At 43.8% G+C, this 19,058-nt stretch overlaps 1 protein-coding gene across 3 annotated transcripts in view; it reads left to right on the top strand.

The window, feature by feature from the left end:
- The window catches only part of CLNK (cytokine dependent hematopoietic cell linker), a 159,861-nt gene that overhangs the window by 32,271 nt on the left and 108,532 nt on the right, over positions 1-19,058 (top strand). For all 3 annotated transcript variants that reach the window (XM_019716570.2, XM_074321391.1, XM_019716571.2), the window contains exon 2: positions 11,399-11,451. In XM_019716570.2, the coding sequence (XP_019572129.2) occupies positions 11,399-11,451 (53 nt within the window). The remainder of the gene's footprint in view (positions 1-11,398; positions 11,452-19,058) is intronic.

Here is a 19,058-nt window from a genome sequence, read left to right as displayed (position 1 = left end):
AATATGGTACACACTTAACACTGAGCATGTGCTCAGCAAATATAGGCTATTTCTCCATGGCTCTCCTTTCCTCACCCAAAATCAGCTCTGGTCTTATTCCTAACACAACCCACAATCACCATGGAACTTATCAATACAGATAAATGTATGAATAGTTTAATAGTCTCATTAGAGAATAGTTATACTCATATACCTCAGTTGCATAGCCTTGTACAATCTACAGCACTTTTGGACACATTTTCTTTTTAATGATCTTAACAACTTAATGAAGTTGGCAGAGCAATATCAGGTCACTTAAAAGATGTTGAAACTGAGTCTCAGAGGAATTGATGAGGATGGATCGCATGGAGACACGGAAAGTGAGGAGGCTTTGAGATCAGTCAAATCTGAATACGAATGTAGTGTGTCTTTGGCTAAGTGGCTTAAACCTCTCTCAACTACAAGTAGTGGTTGATGGTGTTCTGTAAATTGAAACTGGGTAGAATAATACATTTTGTGGGTTGCTATGAGGATGGGAGTGAATATACTGTATGTATTCACATACAGTGTCTGACAGGCAAGAGACATTCAGGAAATGGGTCAACGGCAGCTGTGCACTATTGCTGCCAAGGTCACACGGTGAGGAGCGGAGCTGGAGCTGGAAGTAACCTTTATGAAGGCCACCACGTAGAGCAGTTATATTCACCATCACAGGAAATTGCCAAGGTCTACCAAAACCTGAGTTCTGGAGAGTTGTGCCAGGCTATGACTACCTATCCTAGCTTGAGAGAGACAGAATGTTCAAAGGGGTTAAATTATTGCACAGAGATAAGTAGTTTAATCTAAATTAGGTTTAAGATGTTTCACAGATTGAACCAAAATTCCCAGTGATTTTGCAAAGTAAGTTATCAATAAGACTGAGAAATATCAGGTTGTATCGGTCAAATCTGAGTACTTAATAAAGGAAAACAACCATGAATAACAAAATTGTGGAAAACAGCCATCATGGAAATATTTTTGTGGTTTTTGGATTTGGGGTTTTGTTGTTGTTGTTGCTGTTGTTACTTTTGTAGACAGAATACATTGGGAATCATCATCACGATTATTCAGCTTAAGCTTAATCGTGTCCCCCAAATAACAATGACTGGTAGATTGTCATTTGAGTGCCAGATATGTGCTGAACAATAAACACTCATTGCTTCTCATTTTTTTAAGTAAGCATACTTATTCTTACTCTATAGAAGTGGATACTGAGGGTCAGAGAGACTCCATACATTGTCCATTTCACATAGTGAGTAAGAGGGAAAGACAGAAAGAAGACCCAGGTCTACCAGAATCCCAACTTCCTGCTTTCTGCACAGCACTCCATCAGTTCCCTGCTTGGATGTATTCAGGGTCATAATCACAGCATCACTTTCCTTCAAACTAACCAGCATTTTAGGACTCCCTGATATACCATAAGCAATACCAAAATATGTGAGTTTGGCTTTTGTGTTTTATTGGTGATGCAAATGGAAACATTGTTTCCCAAACACCATTGCATGAGAAATGGAATCCCACCGTGTTAAATGGCGCTGTGCATCACTGTTTTCTGTATGAACTAAGATGAGCCAAAAGGTCTAGACAGAACATGGAAATTCAATACCCATGTGTTTGAGGGCACAGCCTTTAATTATGGTGAGTTCTTGGTTAAATTTATCATGAGACTAAGATGAAAATGGCTTATAGCCCAAGCTCAAACTTGAGAGGGTTGATTGAGCCTTTGTGCAGCCCCTAGGGACCCACATTTAGTCATCAGCTCTGCAGATTTGGAAGGCTAATTTCATCCAAGGCACTCAGAATTGATGGGACTCAGGGGTATTGTCTCACTCTGGCGTTCTGGTCCATACATCCATGTTCTGTGACTTTGTTCATTTGTTAAGAGTACAATATACTCAAGTTGTAAGTTCCCTTCCAGGAAGCAAATCTACACAACAAACAAAAGAACTGTCAGGAGGTAGCTTGGTGAACACCAAGTCCGAGCTGTGTCTTTGCAATAGCTGGATTCACCAAACTATGGATGGTCTGATGTCCAGATAGGCACCCAGAAGTGAGTCTGCCCATGACTACTTATGGGTATTCATAGATCAGGTCACTTTACTTCCGGGCAAGTGTAGGGATCTGCTGACCAGCTCTATCTCTCTGGACATTCCTAGAGAACACCTCCACACTCTGCTTACCCCAAACTCCTACTTCTGTTCCCAAATTCTTTGTACTACACCATTCCATCCAGTCTTTGAGAAATAGATATCCTGGGTTGGAATTCAGAATGCTACTTTCTAGCAGAATAATTTCAGGCAAGTTATTTAACCTTTCAGAACCTCAAGCTATCCTTTGTAATATGGAATTGCAATGCCTACCTTCTAGATTTGTGGTGAGAAATGAGATGCGGTACGTGGAGATTGCATATTATAGTGTCTCGCAATCGTGAAAGGCAAAGTAAATGTCTGTGTCTATATAATCACAGTTAGCACAACTATCAGGAGTTTATTTTACCTTCAGACAAACCATCATGTGATTTTTGGCCTTTTTTCTCTTTTTAAGAATTTGGACCTACAGAAGTTCTATTTTAAGGAGATTTCTACAGAAAGCTAATCTCATCATTTTTGTGTTTATTTTAATCATTCATCTATCAAAGCTTTGGTGGTATCATACAATTCCCCAAATAAACCAATCTTCTGAAAATATTAAGATTTAATGAGAAATGATAGAAATTCCTTTAGAACAATTTCCTTGCCAATTTCATACCCTCAGTGTCCCTCATGGTACTGACACATAGAAATTGCTCAATAATTAATTACTGTTGAACTATACTTGCATAACAATTGAGTGTTTACAACATACTTTCACTTCTGTGATCTCATCAGGTCTTCAAAGGAGGGTGCTTGTATCCCCATTTTTCGGATTAGAGATACTGAGACTCACGTAGTACAATCCATCATCCCAGGGCTTAAAGACCTGCCTCCCTCACATCACAGGGGAGTGATTCTGAATAAAAGAGGGGACAAAGAAAGAGTTAATTAGATGGAGGAAGTGCGATTCAGGAGTCCAGTTCTAAATGCACTTGAAGTAACAGATTAGGTGATGACCTCATCTGAATTCATACTGTGCATTTGTTCACTGGGTAGATTTGATCCAAGAAGACACACTGAACCAAATGACGGAATTGTTTAATATTGAACAACCTGAGTCATTTGGATTGCCGCCTTACCATAGAATCTAAATGAAACAGGACGTCCTACAGAGGCTTCCGTAAATGGGATGACTAATTATCATTACCATGAATTACATTGCTCTTAGTCCCATCTTGGTTAGATTACCTGGCTTTTCTTGCCCCTTCTTTGGATTTTCAGTTTCTCTCAAACTTCTTTGAGACCGTTCTTCTCATGAAACAGTAGGTCAGAAAATGACTAGAATACAGCAGGCACTCAGCAAATGACTGTTAAAAAATGACAGTGCTTTCACCAATGGGCCTGTGATGTTTGAGATGCCCATGGGAGGCAGGACTGGCCTGTAAGCAGTGACACACACACACATCTCAATCCCTGAATCTCAGTGTATTTTCCTGTACCTTTCTTTTCCCTCAAATGTGCCCTCAGTACTGCCTCAATCAATCAGTGGAGAATCCATCACAGCTGGGAATGGCCTGGCAGTGCCCACCCCAGCAGCGTGATTCTGCCATCATTCAGGAGAGCCAAAGGAAAGTAGGGGCAAGTAAACTTTCAATAAGGAAAGAGAAAGACAGACAGGAAGAAAGGAAGAAAGGAAGGGAGGAAGGAGGAAGGAAGGAAGGAAGGAAGGAAGGAAGGAAGGAAGGAAGGAAGGAAGGAAGGAAGGAAAGATCTAATGAGGCTTTTGATAATCTTGCTATTTTTTTGCTACAGTCTCATTTTATCTGAACAATAAAATCACTTGACTGATAAAAGTGCAGAAAGAATGAAGAAAGGAAAGAGGAGAAGGAAAATTAAGGAGGAAAGAAGGGAGGGCAGAGGGAAGAAAGGAATATGAGAAAACAAAAAGAGTGAATGAGCAAAGGAGAGGCTAAGGGGATGATTTACTACAAAATGGAACAAAAGGGGAGAGAAAAAAATCATACCACTGAAGGAAGGGAGCTTTTCAGCAAGAGAAACAGAGATGGCTTTTAAAAACAAAACACACCAGGAGTAATAAATTCCAAAACTGAGATTGCATCTGTTCATTAAGGGTTTTTTCAAAATCATTTAAAATAAAAAGTGAATGTACACACACTTAGCCTTGAGATATACTTAAGGGAAGTTATTTGTTACCAAGACAGTTGCAAAATCTTAAAAAAATAAATAAATAAATAAATAAAGCAGAAAAACTAGGAGAGCAATCTCTCTTATAGTCCTCAAAAAAAAAAAAAAAAAAAAAAAACTACAATAAAAATCCATTTGACTTGAAATGCCTCCATTCATTAGAAATCCAATAAAATTAAATGTCATATATAATTCCATTTAGCTGATTGCCTGACCAGTGTATACAATTAGAAATCCAATCAGCATATACCTTTTTCTAAGTGTGAGCATCTCCAAATGTAACTGTCTTATTTTGATACGAAAGTAGAAGAAAAGTATGTATAATTGTGACCAAATTAATAAATAGCTGCATCTGAGAAACCTTGGTTCCAACTTGTTTACTCAAAGTTCATGCACGCTTGTGTTTCTCTCTCTCTCTCTCTCCCGTCCCTTCTTCTTCTTTCTCTCTCTCTCTCCCTCTTTCCCAAATACACACACATTATTTCCTCCCTCAGCTCCAAATAACATCCATCATTTTGGACATGCTGGCTGTGACTGTGTAGAGAGAACCAGATGTATGTTGTATGTATGTTATATTCAGTCCTTCTCTTGTTTTCCTGTTTTAATGAGGAAAAGCACCATCCAGCCTTGACCAAGTGGGAGTGGCACAGTTACCTCAGACCTTCCCGACTAACTTTAATATTCTCTTCAGCAATTTGTAGTTTGTTTCCAGTAATTTCCTCTGTCTGTTGGGGTACGTTGTCATTATGAGAATGATGATTCCTAAACTTTGAAATAAACAGAAGCTAGCCTTTTTATAAGCATTATCTTCAAGGAATAGGTGAGAAATGTTGGTGAGCAAAAATATCTCTTTACTGTAAAAGCCTTGTTTTTCCTTCATGAAATATTAATATCAGATCAGGTGAAATGCAGCAGAAATATTTATGAATAAATTTCTCTTTGTGAGCTCAGTTTGGTAGCACCAGTGAACCCTCAGTGGAAAACAAGAGTTCCCCAGGATAACCAGGAAATGTGATGGGTTGCTTTACATATTTCCAATTGTTTAAATTGTTTATGATACCATCAGGGTATTAATCATTTTCTGATTAAGATCGGCACCCAAATCCAGTCTATTTATAAAACATGTCTTGTCATCCTAACACATTCACTGAGATGACAGGAAGGTGACAAGTTCAGAAGCAGCCATAGTGGCTTTAACACCCAAATCTAATATACATTCTTTGGAAATATTAAGCACATGCCCAAACTGTAGAATCTTGTTTCCTTTATTTTAGTTTTCTGAAATATGTATGTGTTTTAACCATGAAATCCATTATCTTTACAAAGTATTTTTCAACCCACAAAGTAATCAGATGTAACCATTGGGACCATCATCTCCCAAACTGTGGAATTATTTGGCCAAAATGGATGGTTGGGCCAGGAACCACTTTTCTCTCAGCCCCCAGCCATGCTGTACACGTCACTCACATGGCCCTCATCCTACCTGGACACGAATGAAGTGAGCCTTATGGGGACGCAACACAGGATAGAGCAGTGTTTCTCAAACTGGGGTTCATTTTGGACTCCCAAGGAGCTCCAGCTCCTTAGGAGTCTGTAAATCCCATGGGAACTCTATTATTAAAATGAAAGCATAGATTTCTAAGCCAAGCAAAATTAATTACAAGCATATTCTTGCTCTTTCACCTATGCGTTAGAGCCTGGAATAGTCAGTCAATTTTTGTGCCCTGGTTGGCATGTATGATTCGATTCTCATTGGGGTCTAACTTGTAATGCAGTTGGCATTTCCCCTTGTTGCAGAAATAAACAGGCACCGTGGAAAGAGGTGGCCTCTCCCAGTGCACCCCCAACAGCCCAGGGTCACCTCCCGCCTCGTCCTCCCTGACCGGGGCCCACTAGGCTCGGTCTCTCTTGAACCCCCGGGGTACTTCTGCCAGTGTCCCCACGGCAGAGCCAACACTGGACAGACTAGTACCATTCGCAGCAAGTGCCCTGCTGTGCCTGACAGATGGCATCTGAGCGTCACCTCCACAGCAAGAGCCATGCTCAGGCTTTATTTCTGCGGCCAACTAGGAAGGCAAGCTAAAATAAATGCGTAAGCGAATGATGAGATCTCCCCCATGGCTGGGGTGCGCAGCCTCTCACAGTCCCTGAACAAGGCAGGAAAGGCAAGCAGCCAACAGTTTTCTTTTCTCTTGCACAGTCTCTAGATCTGGAAGCCCCTTGAAGGAAGACCTGGAGGCCTGGGGGGCTCCTAACCTGGAAGTGATACCCCCCTCCTGTGATCATGCCCCAGGTAGGGGTCAGATAGGGGTCAGAGGTACTTCCCAGGGGCTTAGTAGAGGAGCTGGAGGGACCTCTTCTACTGACCCCACAGGGAGCCTCGTGGATTCCCTCCGGGGGTGACTTGCTCTGCATGCCAATAGCAGCTTTCGTTCCACGAGTGTTACAGATACATACCTAACCTTACTCGTTACGATCACAGCACTATACAGAAAACACGCAAGTGCTGTGTATGTGGACTGAGCCTTGCTCTGTGTTCTCTACATCCTAATACCCGTAGGATGCCCAGCATGCAGTAGCTCCTCAATAAACGTCCACGGCGCCCATGGACAAATTCTACCTTGGGTGACAGGTGCATCCGTTCATTAAGGGCTTTTTCAAAATCATTTAAAATAAAAAGTGAATGCACACACATTGCCTTGAGATACTTAAGGGAAGTTTTTTGGGGTGTTAGTCACTCATCGCCTGTAGACAAGATTGACAGAAGAGGCTGCGTGGTGAGATCAGAAGCCGTTCCCACTCTCATCTATGTCACAAATATTTGGGTGTGGTGGGTTTTCCTTAAACATTTCACTGAACTTTAACTCAGAAATAACCAAATGTGGAGGATTCTTTATAGCAGTGGCAGTCCACTGAGGATGAGCTGGGACACCAAGGCAAATGGAATGTGGTTATTTGGCACTTCCCCTAAGAATGAGAAAACGTCAGTGACGGAACTGGGCGGATGGAGAGGAAAAGGACTGATGCCCTTAGGTCCACTTCCGTCTGCCTTGCGGCCTGTTAAAATACCTCCAGCATTAAATATATATATATATACATAGATAGATAGATATCAGTACCTGGGCTCCATCCCAGAACAACTGAGTCAAACTTTCTGGGACATCAGTACTTCTTAAATCTCCCCAGTGAATTCTGAAGGGCAGACAGATATGAGATATCAAGTTTACCTGACTGCTGGTCATGAACATTAGGTAAGCTCTTCTTATTTCTGGAAACTAAAACCTCAGAGGTACATAGGGCACCTCATTACTCTTTAAGTTCAGGCTAATGTTCATCACTATTTCTTCATATCTTAGAAATCGTATGTTCTCATGTAATCCTCACAAGAGCCTTACCAGAGAGCCCCACTTTACAGATAAGCAAACTGAGGCTCAGAGCAAGTAGCTAGTGGTCCAAACACATAACGAAAACATGTCAAGGCCAATGGCTTGCAGCACCAGCTTATTCTACATGCGATGTAGAGAGGGTTACTTAAGGTGTGTGAATGTCGGTTTGGATTTGTAGAACATAAGAATGACAACAGGGGCCTATGCAGTTACTGGGGTAGGGACAGAGGACATGTAACAGTCCAATGTTCATTCCATTCTTTCTGACAATAACACACATCAGAAAGGAAAGGGCATTGTCTTTTCTACAGTATACATTACCTTTGTAAAACCTCTGGATGTGAAATTCTGTCTGAGTCACCACACCTCATTCTCACCACATCCTTTACAAAATGACTAAGATCTGATAAGAAAGACGGTGGTGCTCTCAGATGGGTCTCAGACATTCAGGGCCAAGTAAAGTGTCTTTGCCTTGAAGAGTGCCATCCACGCTGTCATGCTGATGACACCACTTGGCTGACTCATATTCTCATGTGGGTCACTGAGACCCCACGTTCTGCTTTTTAAATGCCAGAAAAGTTCGGCCTCTCCTCATGACATTTTAAAATTCTCTTGATATATAGATTGCTCACATCTCTCAAAAGCGTGTAGTAAAATATCTTTCTTTGAATTTGTATTAAAAATTTTTAAATACAAGCCTAAGAAGTGCTGTCGTTGCCGATGAGATAATTTGCAAAGGCTTTAGTGCAAAGCAGAAGTCAAGGCTTTTGTCCCCCCTTCCCCCCCTCCATCCCTGATGTCCGGTGCGTTAGTACTTTGGCACAGCCTTCTCCAGTTTTGCTCCATGAGGAAATTAGAGCAGACAGTGCAATGTAAGAAACATAGTAATATATTTCCAACTTCTCACAACCATTTTCATCACCAAATATGAATGGATTGGAGTTTCTTAAGTGGAACATTTTTATGGAATCTTTGAGCTGGAACAGACGTGTTGGGACCAATGGGCTCATTCTTCAGGAGGAAAAACGGAGGCCCAGAGCGTTCCAAAGCCTAGTTCAAGGCTATGCAGTGGATGGCAGGGGCAGGTCCAGGAAACAGGTCCCCTGACCACCTCCCCTGGCCTCTGATCAAGGCAGGAAGTTTTGAGGGGACCATCCTGTACCCTGTGGTTCCTTCACTCTGGGCATAAGAGCTGGTCAAGACCCAGGCACAGAGGGACCCTCCACACAGACAGACTCACTTATCCCCTTCTGTGCTGCTTCAACACTGCTGACGAATGCATTCAAGGGAACAAAGTGACTATATAAGCAAGACATTCAAATGTCAGATGCTCCTGAACTGGGAAAGGGAAGGCAAATGTGTCCTTATCACCGTAATCAAGTAATTTAATCCCTCTAAATATTAAAAATATATATATAGATCCAAAAATCAGTGTCAATAAACCTAGATACCCAGTTATAACGTGACCAAAGTTAAAGGAACTTGCAAACTTTGTTTTGTTATACGAGTAATTATATATCCACATTTCCATAACGTTTTATAGCTTGAGGCATTTTCATATGCATCAGCTTATTTCACACTGAAAACAATACCGTAAAAGAAAGGTACGGATGCTACCGTTTATAAATGAGGAGAGACCAAGTGTTCCTCCAACAGCTAGTTAAGGGCAGCTCTGGAACCAAACAGAGTTCCTCAAATTCCAGCCCAGGACTCTTCCAGTATTTGACGTGCATTGTTCGTATTGTATCGACTAAGTTCAAGTTCTCTTCACCACTGTGGAGAGACAGCTTCCAAAGGAGGCCACGAACTAGAAATCCTGAGAGGACAGCTGGTCACTGAGAGCCTAACAGCTGCCTCCCCTTCCTCTGCTGTCAGACATTGACCTAGAAGCATAAGATGGGGGGTGTGGCTATGGGGTGATACACAGGATATTTGAGGACCTAGAGCTTAGTCTTAGTTTCTTTAGCAACTTTCCTGCAGTTACTGATCCAAGATCATACAGCTCAAGTTCAAATGCCACCTGTTGGTATGCATGGTCTTTGACAATGGACCTTTGACAATTGTAATCCAATGGACCTTCCCCAGTTCTTTTCCACATTTGACCAATATCTAAGCTGCTGACCTGTGTGGTCTCACGAAGCTATGCAAAGCTCTCTGGCACACTATGCACTGTAACACCTTCACACCATTGCACAGGGCACTCTGTTTGCCCAGGCACTTTCCCTAATTCTGAGCCTAGAGGTACAGACTGACTCTGCAAGACCCAGCTCAAGTAAGTACTGTCTCCTTTATGAAGATTCCCCCGGCGCTCCAAGGCAGAGTTCACATTTGCTTGGTTTCATTCTACATGCATCTGTTTTTACAAAGCACTTTGACAACAGCCATCATAGACAGATGGAGACACTGTATCCGTGAATTTTAGGAGTGCCCTAAGGGCAGGGACTGTCTTGTTGGCACAGTATTGCACAAAGGAAGTTTTCAGTAAATGGCACTTGGATCAATGGATGGATGGATGGATGGATGGATGGATGGATGGATGGATGGATGGATGGATGGCAGAATGAATTAAAAGTGTCTTAAGCTCAGTGAGGAGCCACATGGTGACTGGCTAGGAGGTAGAATTTCTGAGTCCTTTGAATCTGATCTTTCACTGCAGCTGGGTGATCTCAGGCACACAGTTTAACCTCCATGAGCCTTGTTCCATTTAACTGTGAAATCTACTCTCTACCTCGCTGCTCTCTGCTGGGAGCCCCAGGAGGCTGATGGATAGAAACCACGTCAGTGACTCCTCGCCCCGGCTTCCCCATTGAGCTTGATCCAGGGGGTGCAGCAGCAGGAGATTCAGGGCCAGGGGACGTGAGATGGGGTTTTTATTCTCTGCACCACAGCTCCTCCCTCCTGCAGGTCCCTCAACGGGAAGCCACAGTCCCCTTTCCAGCAGCCCTGTCCCTGGGTCCCAGTGCTTCCCTTCCCACCTCCAGAACCAGGCTTGGTCCTTCACTGTCCTTTGTGTATTCATTACACTCTGTCCACCCCTCTGAAATGGTCTCTTTATTAAACTCTTCGAGGTACCTAATTAGGGGATGTTCCCTGTTTCTGCTGGGACCCTAACTCATATAGAGGGCCCCAGGGTCTTCGTGTAAATCAAGTGTGATCGTTGATGTAACGCCCTCATTGACCACCCCCAGGGTCTCCACTGCTAATTTACACGGTAAATGGGGCTAATGATCTCGCCTACGTGGGTGAATACAAGCCAAATAAAATGCCGCATTCATGTGAAGCAGTATACAAATGTAACTCCCAATAAATATTTCATGGCAAAGTCACACTTTGAAAGGAAAAGCATCCCTTCTCCCACACGCACAGATGCCCCAGAGCACAGCCAGCTGAGCAGGGCTAACGGGCCCGGGTGCCCAGGGGAAGCACACAATTGCACACCAGGGAAAACCAGGCTCCAGATAGGTCTGCTCCACTCCCCGGGGCAGATGGGATGAATGTTGACAGAAAGAGGACAGCCTGTCAGGGAAAAAACTCGCCCACCCCCACCCCACTCCAGAAATAAACCAGTTATTGACCTGGATTGATTGATTCTCTTCCCGTTGTCTCCCCTAAGCCGGCCCCTGTATCCCATTTTAACAAGAAGCGACAGCAGCAAGTTCACCAGAATTAAAACATGATGTGTGAGGTCCACTAATGGGTTTGCTTTTGTTTCCACAGGCTGAGCTGAAGATCCCTCTTATTTGCCGGGTGCGAAGAACTATGAACAGACAGTAAGTACCTCCGTGGCTGTGAGTCTGAATCTCCCAGTGGGGGCAGGAGTCTGATCCTAGAATACAGACTAAGGAACGATGCAAATGTGCCCCTCATGGGAAGGTCATTTCTAGTGTTGTGGCCAAGCCTGAGAGGCCAGGTTGAGGATGTATGCGTTGGGGATCAGTGTATACTTTTCCCAGTAACTGCATGTTTTGGGGAACAGGTCATTTGTCACCCAGCACAGGTGAGTGGTTGGAGCAGGGACGAGATACCCCAGCACAAGAATGCCCAAATACCATCCATCATTTCACACCCCGATGAATAAAGGTAGAACTAAAAGAACACTGGTTTGCACACTTGTTCCCACAGCAGAGAACCTGGGATCCAACTTTTTCCTTGTGGAACCCCCAGAGTGGGTGATGCGGTCAGTTTAGGATTTGCAAAAATGTGCCTGATCTAGTAAAAAAATCCATCCCGTTCCTGACGTCTATGAAAATAGTTAAAAGATAGCAGACCTTCATGTTGTAAGAAATATTTATAATGGAAAAAAAAGCCCTTTAAATTGAGAAGATTTGGTGTACTAATTTTTAAATCCATCTACTTCTCTTGCTCTATTTTGCCAACTGGGAAGCCAGCACTGTTAATCTCCTCTGTGCAAAACGAGAAGCAGAGTGGTTGTGTGAGAAGAAAAAACGTGAGTTCTAGAGTCAGGCAGACCTAGAGGGAATCCTGCCCAGTCATTTGATAGCTGTATGATACTTGAGAGGTTAGCTAACCCTCTGGATCTTGGAGAAGTTACTTTCCTCCCTCTGCAAAGCAGGAGCTGGCCCTCGGGAGGGCTGCCTGGTCACGTCCCAGGGGGAGCCTGAGGACGGCACAGGGAGACCAGATGATACCTGGGCCCCACTGGTGGGCCCTGGGTGCAGGGTTGGTGTCCAGAGTGACACGGAGGCAGCAGCCCCAGCATCACGGCTGCCCCAGCTGCCCACAGGTGTCGAGGTAGGGCGGCCTGACACACAGCCAGGTCACTGGATGCAGACACTGGATCTGGGGCTTTTCCTCTTGCTGTGAGAGTGTGCGGGGTCTCCCTGGTATGCTGTCCACAGCCAGGCTCCTTGCCTGCCCCAGAATCTAACACGTGGGGCATTTCCTCCATCTGAAGGGCCGGACCCCTTCTCCTCTTTGAACTTCAGTGGGCCTGGAGGGCTCTGAGCACCGGCTTCCTTGCTTCGGTGACTTGTCTGTGATGGCACAGACAGTGGTGATGGAGCTGGGGCTGGAATCCGGGTCTGTCTGGCTCCAAATCCAGTGCTCCTTCTACTTATCCCACCACTGAGGGAAACCAAGGAGGCCAGAGTCAGTCAGAGAGCTGGCTGATCTGGGGACGCATGATGCAGAGTATGAATTCTCAGACCCAGGGTTGTAACCAGCAGTGAATGTGGCAGACAGCAGCTTCATCATAAGCTAAATGAATGGTCTGTGGTGGAGTAACTGGCAAGACAGGTGTGTCAGCTTCCTGGGGCCGCCATAACAAACGACCACGAACGGGGGGCTTCAAACAGCTGAAAGTGTATTCTTCCACAGTTCTGGGGCTAGAAGTCTGAAATCGGGGTGTGGGCAGGCCCATGCCCCCTTCTAAGGCTCGAGAGGAGCACCCTGCCTGCCTCCTCCAGCTTCTGGTGGCTGCAGGGGCTCCCTGGCTTGTGGCTGTGTCACTCCCGTCTCTGCCTCTGCCTTCACGTGGCTTCCTCCTCTGTGTCTGTGCCTTCCCCTCCTCCTGTCTCAGCTCTCCCTCTCCTTTCTCTTATTAGGGCGTTCATCACTTATAAGTGATAACCCAGGATGATTTCTTCTCAAGATTTGTAATATAATTCCATCGGCAAAGAGCCTGTTTCCAAGTAAGGTCACAGTCACCAGTTCCAGACATTTGGACATAGATGGATTTTAGGGTCACCATTCAACCCACTATAGGAGGCGTTGTTTTCAGACCCCTCTCTGGGGGCAACATGGGGTTTCTTTGCCAGTTGGCAAGATTTGCTATGAGCTTCCCTCTGGCTTTCTGGTTGAGAGTTCCAGACTTCAGACACGGCTTGAAGACACTGTTTCTCTCGGTGACCCCAGCCTGTGACAGTGGTCTCCTCTATAAAGAGGACAGGTGTCTCTCCTTCATGAGGACTCCAGGTAGCTTTGGTTTGCAGCCGACAGTTGGCCTCTTGACAATTGCTTCTCATCCCGCTTTCCAAAGGGTAATTTTATGATTTTGGCGTTAGAGTCATGACAGATATGAAGCTGCCAATATGTAGAGCAGAGGACAGACCACGTCATCATATCTTCGTAAACATTAGATTCTTTCCTCTAGGGAGGAGCCAGCGTGGAACCCGCACATTCGGTTCTCTCATGCCTCAGCATGAGGACCCCGCCTTGTCAAATTAGTCTTCTTTCCAGAAGCTCAGGGCATCCTTCTCCTCCCCTAATCCCCGTCAATCCCAACGTCTTCCCCACTCTTTCCTCCTACACAGCCTCAGATCAGCTAATCCATATGGGATTGCGACTGACCTGGCCTGAAACCCCAGCTTTCCGAGGGTACGCACTACAGTTAGCACCCCTGCCTTCAACCTCAGGGAGTGACTTCCTTTTGATTTGCAGGAATGAATAAGTGTAAATCCCACAGACTCTTGGGGGAAACGAGAAGCAGAAATTTGGACATCCTGAGGTCAGAGTCTTGTACACCGCAGAGCAGTCAGTGCGGCTGCCTTCCTGGTTACCCAGAAGTCATTACGAACCAACTCTCGGGCAGCCAGGCCCATCCGTGGGTGCTATTAAAGCCTCAACGCTAGGATTCAGCTTTGTGGATGGCTGGTAGTTGGCTACAAGCTGTGAGAGAACACAGCCAAGAGCAGGGCAAGAATTTGCCAGGGGTTATAGATGCGGCCAGTGGTACCTCTGCAGGAGCAGCGGGTGTGTTTGGCCCTGGGGCTCATGAAGATAGGCAGTGGTGGGAGCGTTTTAAGACAGCTTTCCTTCTCTCTTAACGGCAGAATGGCCAGCTGGTGGTGGAACTCGCTGACTTAACTGGCTTGCTGCCACTTGGGAAACTGCCAGCTGAGCAAACATGTCTCCCACAGACTGTCCACAAGGTTGGACTTTTCATGATTATGGCTTTTTAAAATGTCATCAAGAATGAAAAAGGCTGTGACTTATTTTAATATTTGATTTTATTGTTACCATGCAGGTAACATATATTCATTATAGAAATTTTAAAAACACAGAAAAACTACCATCGATGGAACCACTGAAAAGTGGTCAGCATTATTGGATACTTCCTTTTGGACTTTATTTTGTTTTTCAACTTTACTATTTTCCTATGTTATAGGAAAGCTATTTTCCTATGTTATAAAGTCATTTTTATAGTTATGCAATTTTCCCATCCTTTAGGCATCTCGTATTTTATATTCTTCCACTATTGGAAAACAACAAAACCCATGAGTTACTTTGACCAGCTTTATGAATACAATCATGTCCCAATGTTAAGATGCTGTGTTTTATTACCTGGCAATAAGAAAGTCAAACACCCCAAGGAGTTTTATAAGCCAGACCAGTGTTTGGAGAACCTGACTCACAGTGACAGTTTATCATGATCGCATGGTATTTGATTATGTAAATGTGCAGAGAAATTAGAACTAAGGTCCAGGATGTTGTTGGTTCATGGAGGCCAAACCACTAGCCACTTGCTCGTTCTGCCTTAGGTATACCTAACTCTCCTCCCCTCACCAAGGTAACATACAGGAAGACAGGAAAGTTGACTTCATGAAAACCTTTGTCATGCCCAAATGCAACTGATACTAAGAGGTAAAAAAATTTCCATAGTTTGGGATGGATGTGATTTGAGGCCAATATTAGGAAGTCCTGGAAAATGGATCCATATGAAAGAGAAAAGGGGATATGCTAGAGGCCTGGCTGCCTGGAATTTCAGAATTCCTGGTGAAAAGAGACCAGGTCACAAACGAGCAAAGCAGTTTGGATCACAGGCTAACTATCAAGTAGCAAAGTTATGAGTGTCTCCTGCATGGTTCTCCAATCTTGCCTTCCCTTCTCCATTATTTTTCGGGGGAAGGGATATTTTTTAAGATATATATTTTAACAGCTTAAAAAAAGTGTGGTGAGTTCATCCAACAAAAGAGGGATTAAAATCAAAAATTTATGTAGCTCCCCTGGTGAGGAGGCCAAATACTTCCATGATGAAGAGTGTGGGCGCTGATGGGTATGTCAGGTCTGCCACTTACCAGCTAGGACATTTTAGGCACTTATATAGCCTCTCTGAGCTTCACTTTCTTTATTTATGAAATGGAAATAGCACTAGTAATATCTCCAAGGGTTGTTGAGAAGATTAAGTGACAATGATTGTAGTATGTTCAGCTCTGTGTCTGGCACACAGGGGCTTTGCACAGATGTTGTAGCGGAATGCACTCTGCAAAGATGGCCACAACAATACCCCCCATCCCATATGCTCAAGTGCAGTGTGACCTGAACAATCCCCATTCACAGGTGAATCTATTTCTCCACCTCCTTGAACTTGCGTGGGCCTGTGACAGTATTGGCCAATGGAATATAACAGAAGGGACACTGCCAAATCTGGACAGAGGCTTTAGCAGCCAGGCAGCTCTGCTCCCTCCCTTTGGAAGCCAGCTTCCCTCAGTCTTGTGTTATGACCGCCATGTTCTGAGAAGCCCAAGGCTCATGGAGAAGCTGTGGGGTGACAATCCCATGGAAAGACAGGGAAGCTGAGGGACACTAGGCACGAAACATGAGAGTCGCAAGCCATCTTGGGCACTCAGCCTGGTCCAGCTTGGAGATAACCATCTGAATGCACTAGCACAAGAGAACCTGAGAAGGACCCACAGCTGAGAACCACGAGAGATCAAAATGAATCGCTATTCCTTAGCCTCTGCTTTGGAGCGACGTGTTATGCAGCAAGAGATGATTAGAACAGATGTTGTCTGCTATTTTTATCATCATCTCAGTTTTTATTTCATGCAGAACCCTTGCTGTTAGATATTCAGGATACAGCTTAGGGGCCCTTGTGACTTGATATCACCTTGAAGGACATTCATTCTAATGGACAAGCAGGGAGCCAATAAGGGGTTCTTTGTGCAAAGTGCTGAGGGGACACAGGCGTGTGAGTGGCTATTCTCCCTGGGGGCAAATCTTGGGGAAGGGCATGGTGGTATTGGAAGAGACATTCTCACAGAGGAGGTGACAGCTGAGCTGAGCTTAGGGGACGACAGGGTGTGGCATAGCAGCAAACGGAAGAAAGAGCAGACGTAGACCTTCTTACGTAACTATCGTGGCTGGAATAACTATCAGGACTTAACAGAAAGGAGACCATTAAATTGACTGATAATTTGAATTTTGTTGCTTAAAAGCTGATTCTAAGTAATTGGAGAGATCATTTCTTGACGACTCATGATGGATGGTGGAATTTGATTTCCCATATCTCTTTATCAGCGAGGAAATGAAGGAGCCGCGATCGGTAATCAGAAGGAGGATGAAGGCCTGAATTTGGGTTGCAGTGATTAAAATCCCACGTTGCCGGGATGGCTTGTGCTGCCCTGCAACGTTGCCTTTGGAAAGGCGGCACTTAGAGGCATGTGCTGCCATTGTAGTTTGTTTGAACACAAGTTTCCTGCATAATGAAAATTCTGCATCTAGGTCAGTTTCTGTGGGCTTTTCTTAGGATTCTATCAGCAAAGATCCAAGAAATTTTATGAGAAAGAAACATGAAGTCTCTGCCATCTTCGGCCAGGTTTTATTTTCTCCCATTGCTTTAAATATTGATTAGAAACAAAAGAATAATCATACAATATGCATAAGGTGTAAAGAACAATAAAATAGTTCAGATATGGGGGCTCGTTCTCAGTTTTTAAAAATTACCATTGTTTTTGAGGTTTTCCTTCACCTTTCTGTGAACACAGCTCCTCACCCCCACAGGGAACAGCTGTCCTGAATTTTGTGTTAATCATTCACCTCCCCCCCCCTTTTATTTTCCATTTGACCATATCTGTTTGTATCATTAAAAATGATTTGGTTGGTTTTGTTTGTTTTTTTGAACTTTGGGCCAAGAGAATCGTACTACAGGGTATATATCGCACACAAATGACCTGAGTTTTGACAACTGATTCAGCAAGTTAGTAAATGTCACTGTGCCTGCTTTTGCAACTGCAAAATGGAAATAATAATAGTGTCTGTTTCGTGGTGTTCTTGTGAAGATTGCGTGAGCTCATTCATGTAAGGCGTTCATTACAGTGCCTGGAGCGGCATGCGTTCTGTGAGGATCAGCCATCGCCACTCTATAATCTGCGTTATGACTGCCCCAATTTACATCCCAAAGATCACCCATGCTATTGCGCATCTCCATAACGCCTTCAATTTCATGGCTAAGTAAGATCTCCTTGTGTGTATATCATGCTGTTTGTTTATCCACTGTCCGGCCAGTAGACGTTTGGGTTGTTTTCCAGACTTTGCTTACACCGCCAGTGCTGCTAAGAACATTCTAGTTTGTGTCTTGGAGCCTAATTCAAGAGCCTCCGAAATTCCTGGAGCACAGCTGTGCATACCTCCAAGTTTACTAGACAATGTCCCGGCTTCCAAAGCCACCAGACCATTTTGCACTCCCACACAGGTGTGTAAGTGATCCAGTTGCTTCACAACCGTGACAACTCTCGTTCCTGGCAGTTTACATTTTTACCAGACCGATGGGTGGTTTTAATTTACCTCTTGTTGGCTGTGGCTACACTTAGCCATCTTATAGATATTCGTTAGCCGTTACGTCTTCTCACACAGAGCTGTTCAAATCTTTTGCCCACTTTTCTGTCAGGTTTCTTTTTTTTTCTTTTTCATATTGATTTGTATGAGTTATTTATTTATTCTGTACACTTTAATCAGTTTGTGACTCGGGCTTTCCTTCTCTTTTGATGTTTTCTTTGGGTGATCATAATTTTGAGGCAGCTGAGCACGTGAAACTTTTCTTTATGATGTGTTGATTTTGTGTATTGTTTAAAGAAACTTTCCTTACCCTGAGATCATTAAGATAGCTTCCTTATACTGAATTCCAAACATCATAAAGTTTGACTTTGACTTTTAGGCCTTCAATCAGCCTGGAGTTGATTAATCTGTGTGTGATATTAAGTAGGGAGGATCGTGGGTTTTTACACAGATAAACAATTTGCTCGGCACCATATATCAAAAAGTCTACACTGACCTGCAGTGTCAGCTCTGTTATAAAGCAAGTTTTCCTGTACAGAAGGACCTTTTTCTGGGCTTTCTCTTCTGTGCCATGATTACAATATGTACCGCATGTTAATTACACACCTAATTAGTATAACTATAAGAATTCAAGATGATATCCGGGAATTTACATCCCCTGGCTTATACTTCATCAGTGAATTGCCTCTACTTTTGTCTCTGGGTTCACACCTTTATTTAAATGTTGGGCTCTCTTTGTGAAGTTCTTACTTTTAGCAGCAATTGATTGATTATAAAATAAGTGGACTTTTGTTAACTGTTTCCTGTGAAGTTTTAGTCAGGTCATCTTGTTCATCCTGCTGCAAAAAATAAAAGACATTCT

This window comes from Rhinolophus sinicus, linkage group LG02, assembly GCF_036562045.2.
Source record: "Rhinolophus sinicus isolate RSC01 linkage group LG02, ASM3656204v1, whole genome shotgun sequence".
Classification (NCBI taxonomy): domain Eukaryota; kingdom Metazoa; phylum Chordata; class Mammalia; order Chiroptera; family Rhinolophidae; genus Rhinolophus; species Rhinolophus sinicus.
This window is presented reverse-complemented; position numbering and strand designations above follow the sequence as displayed.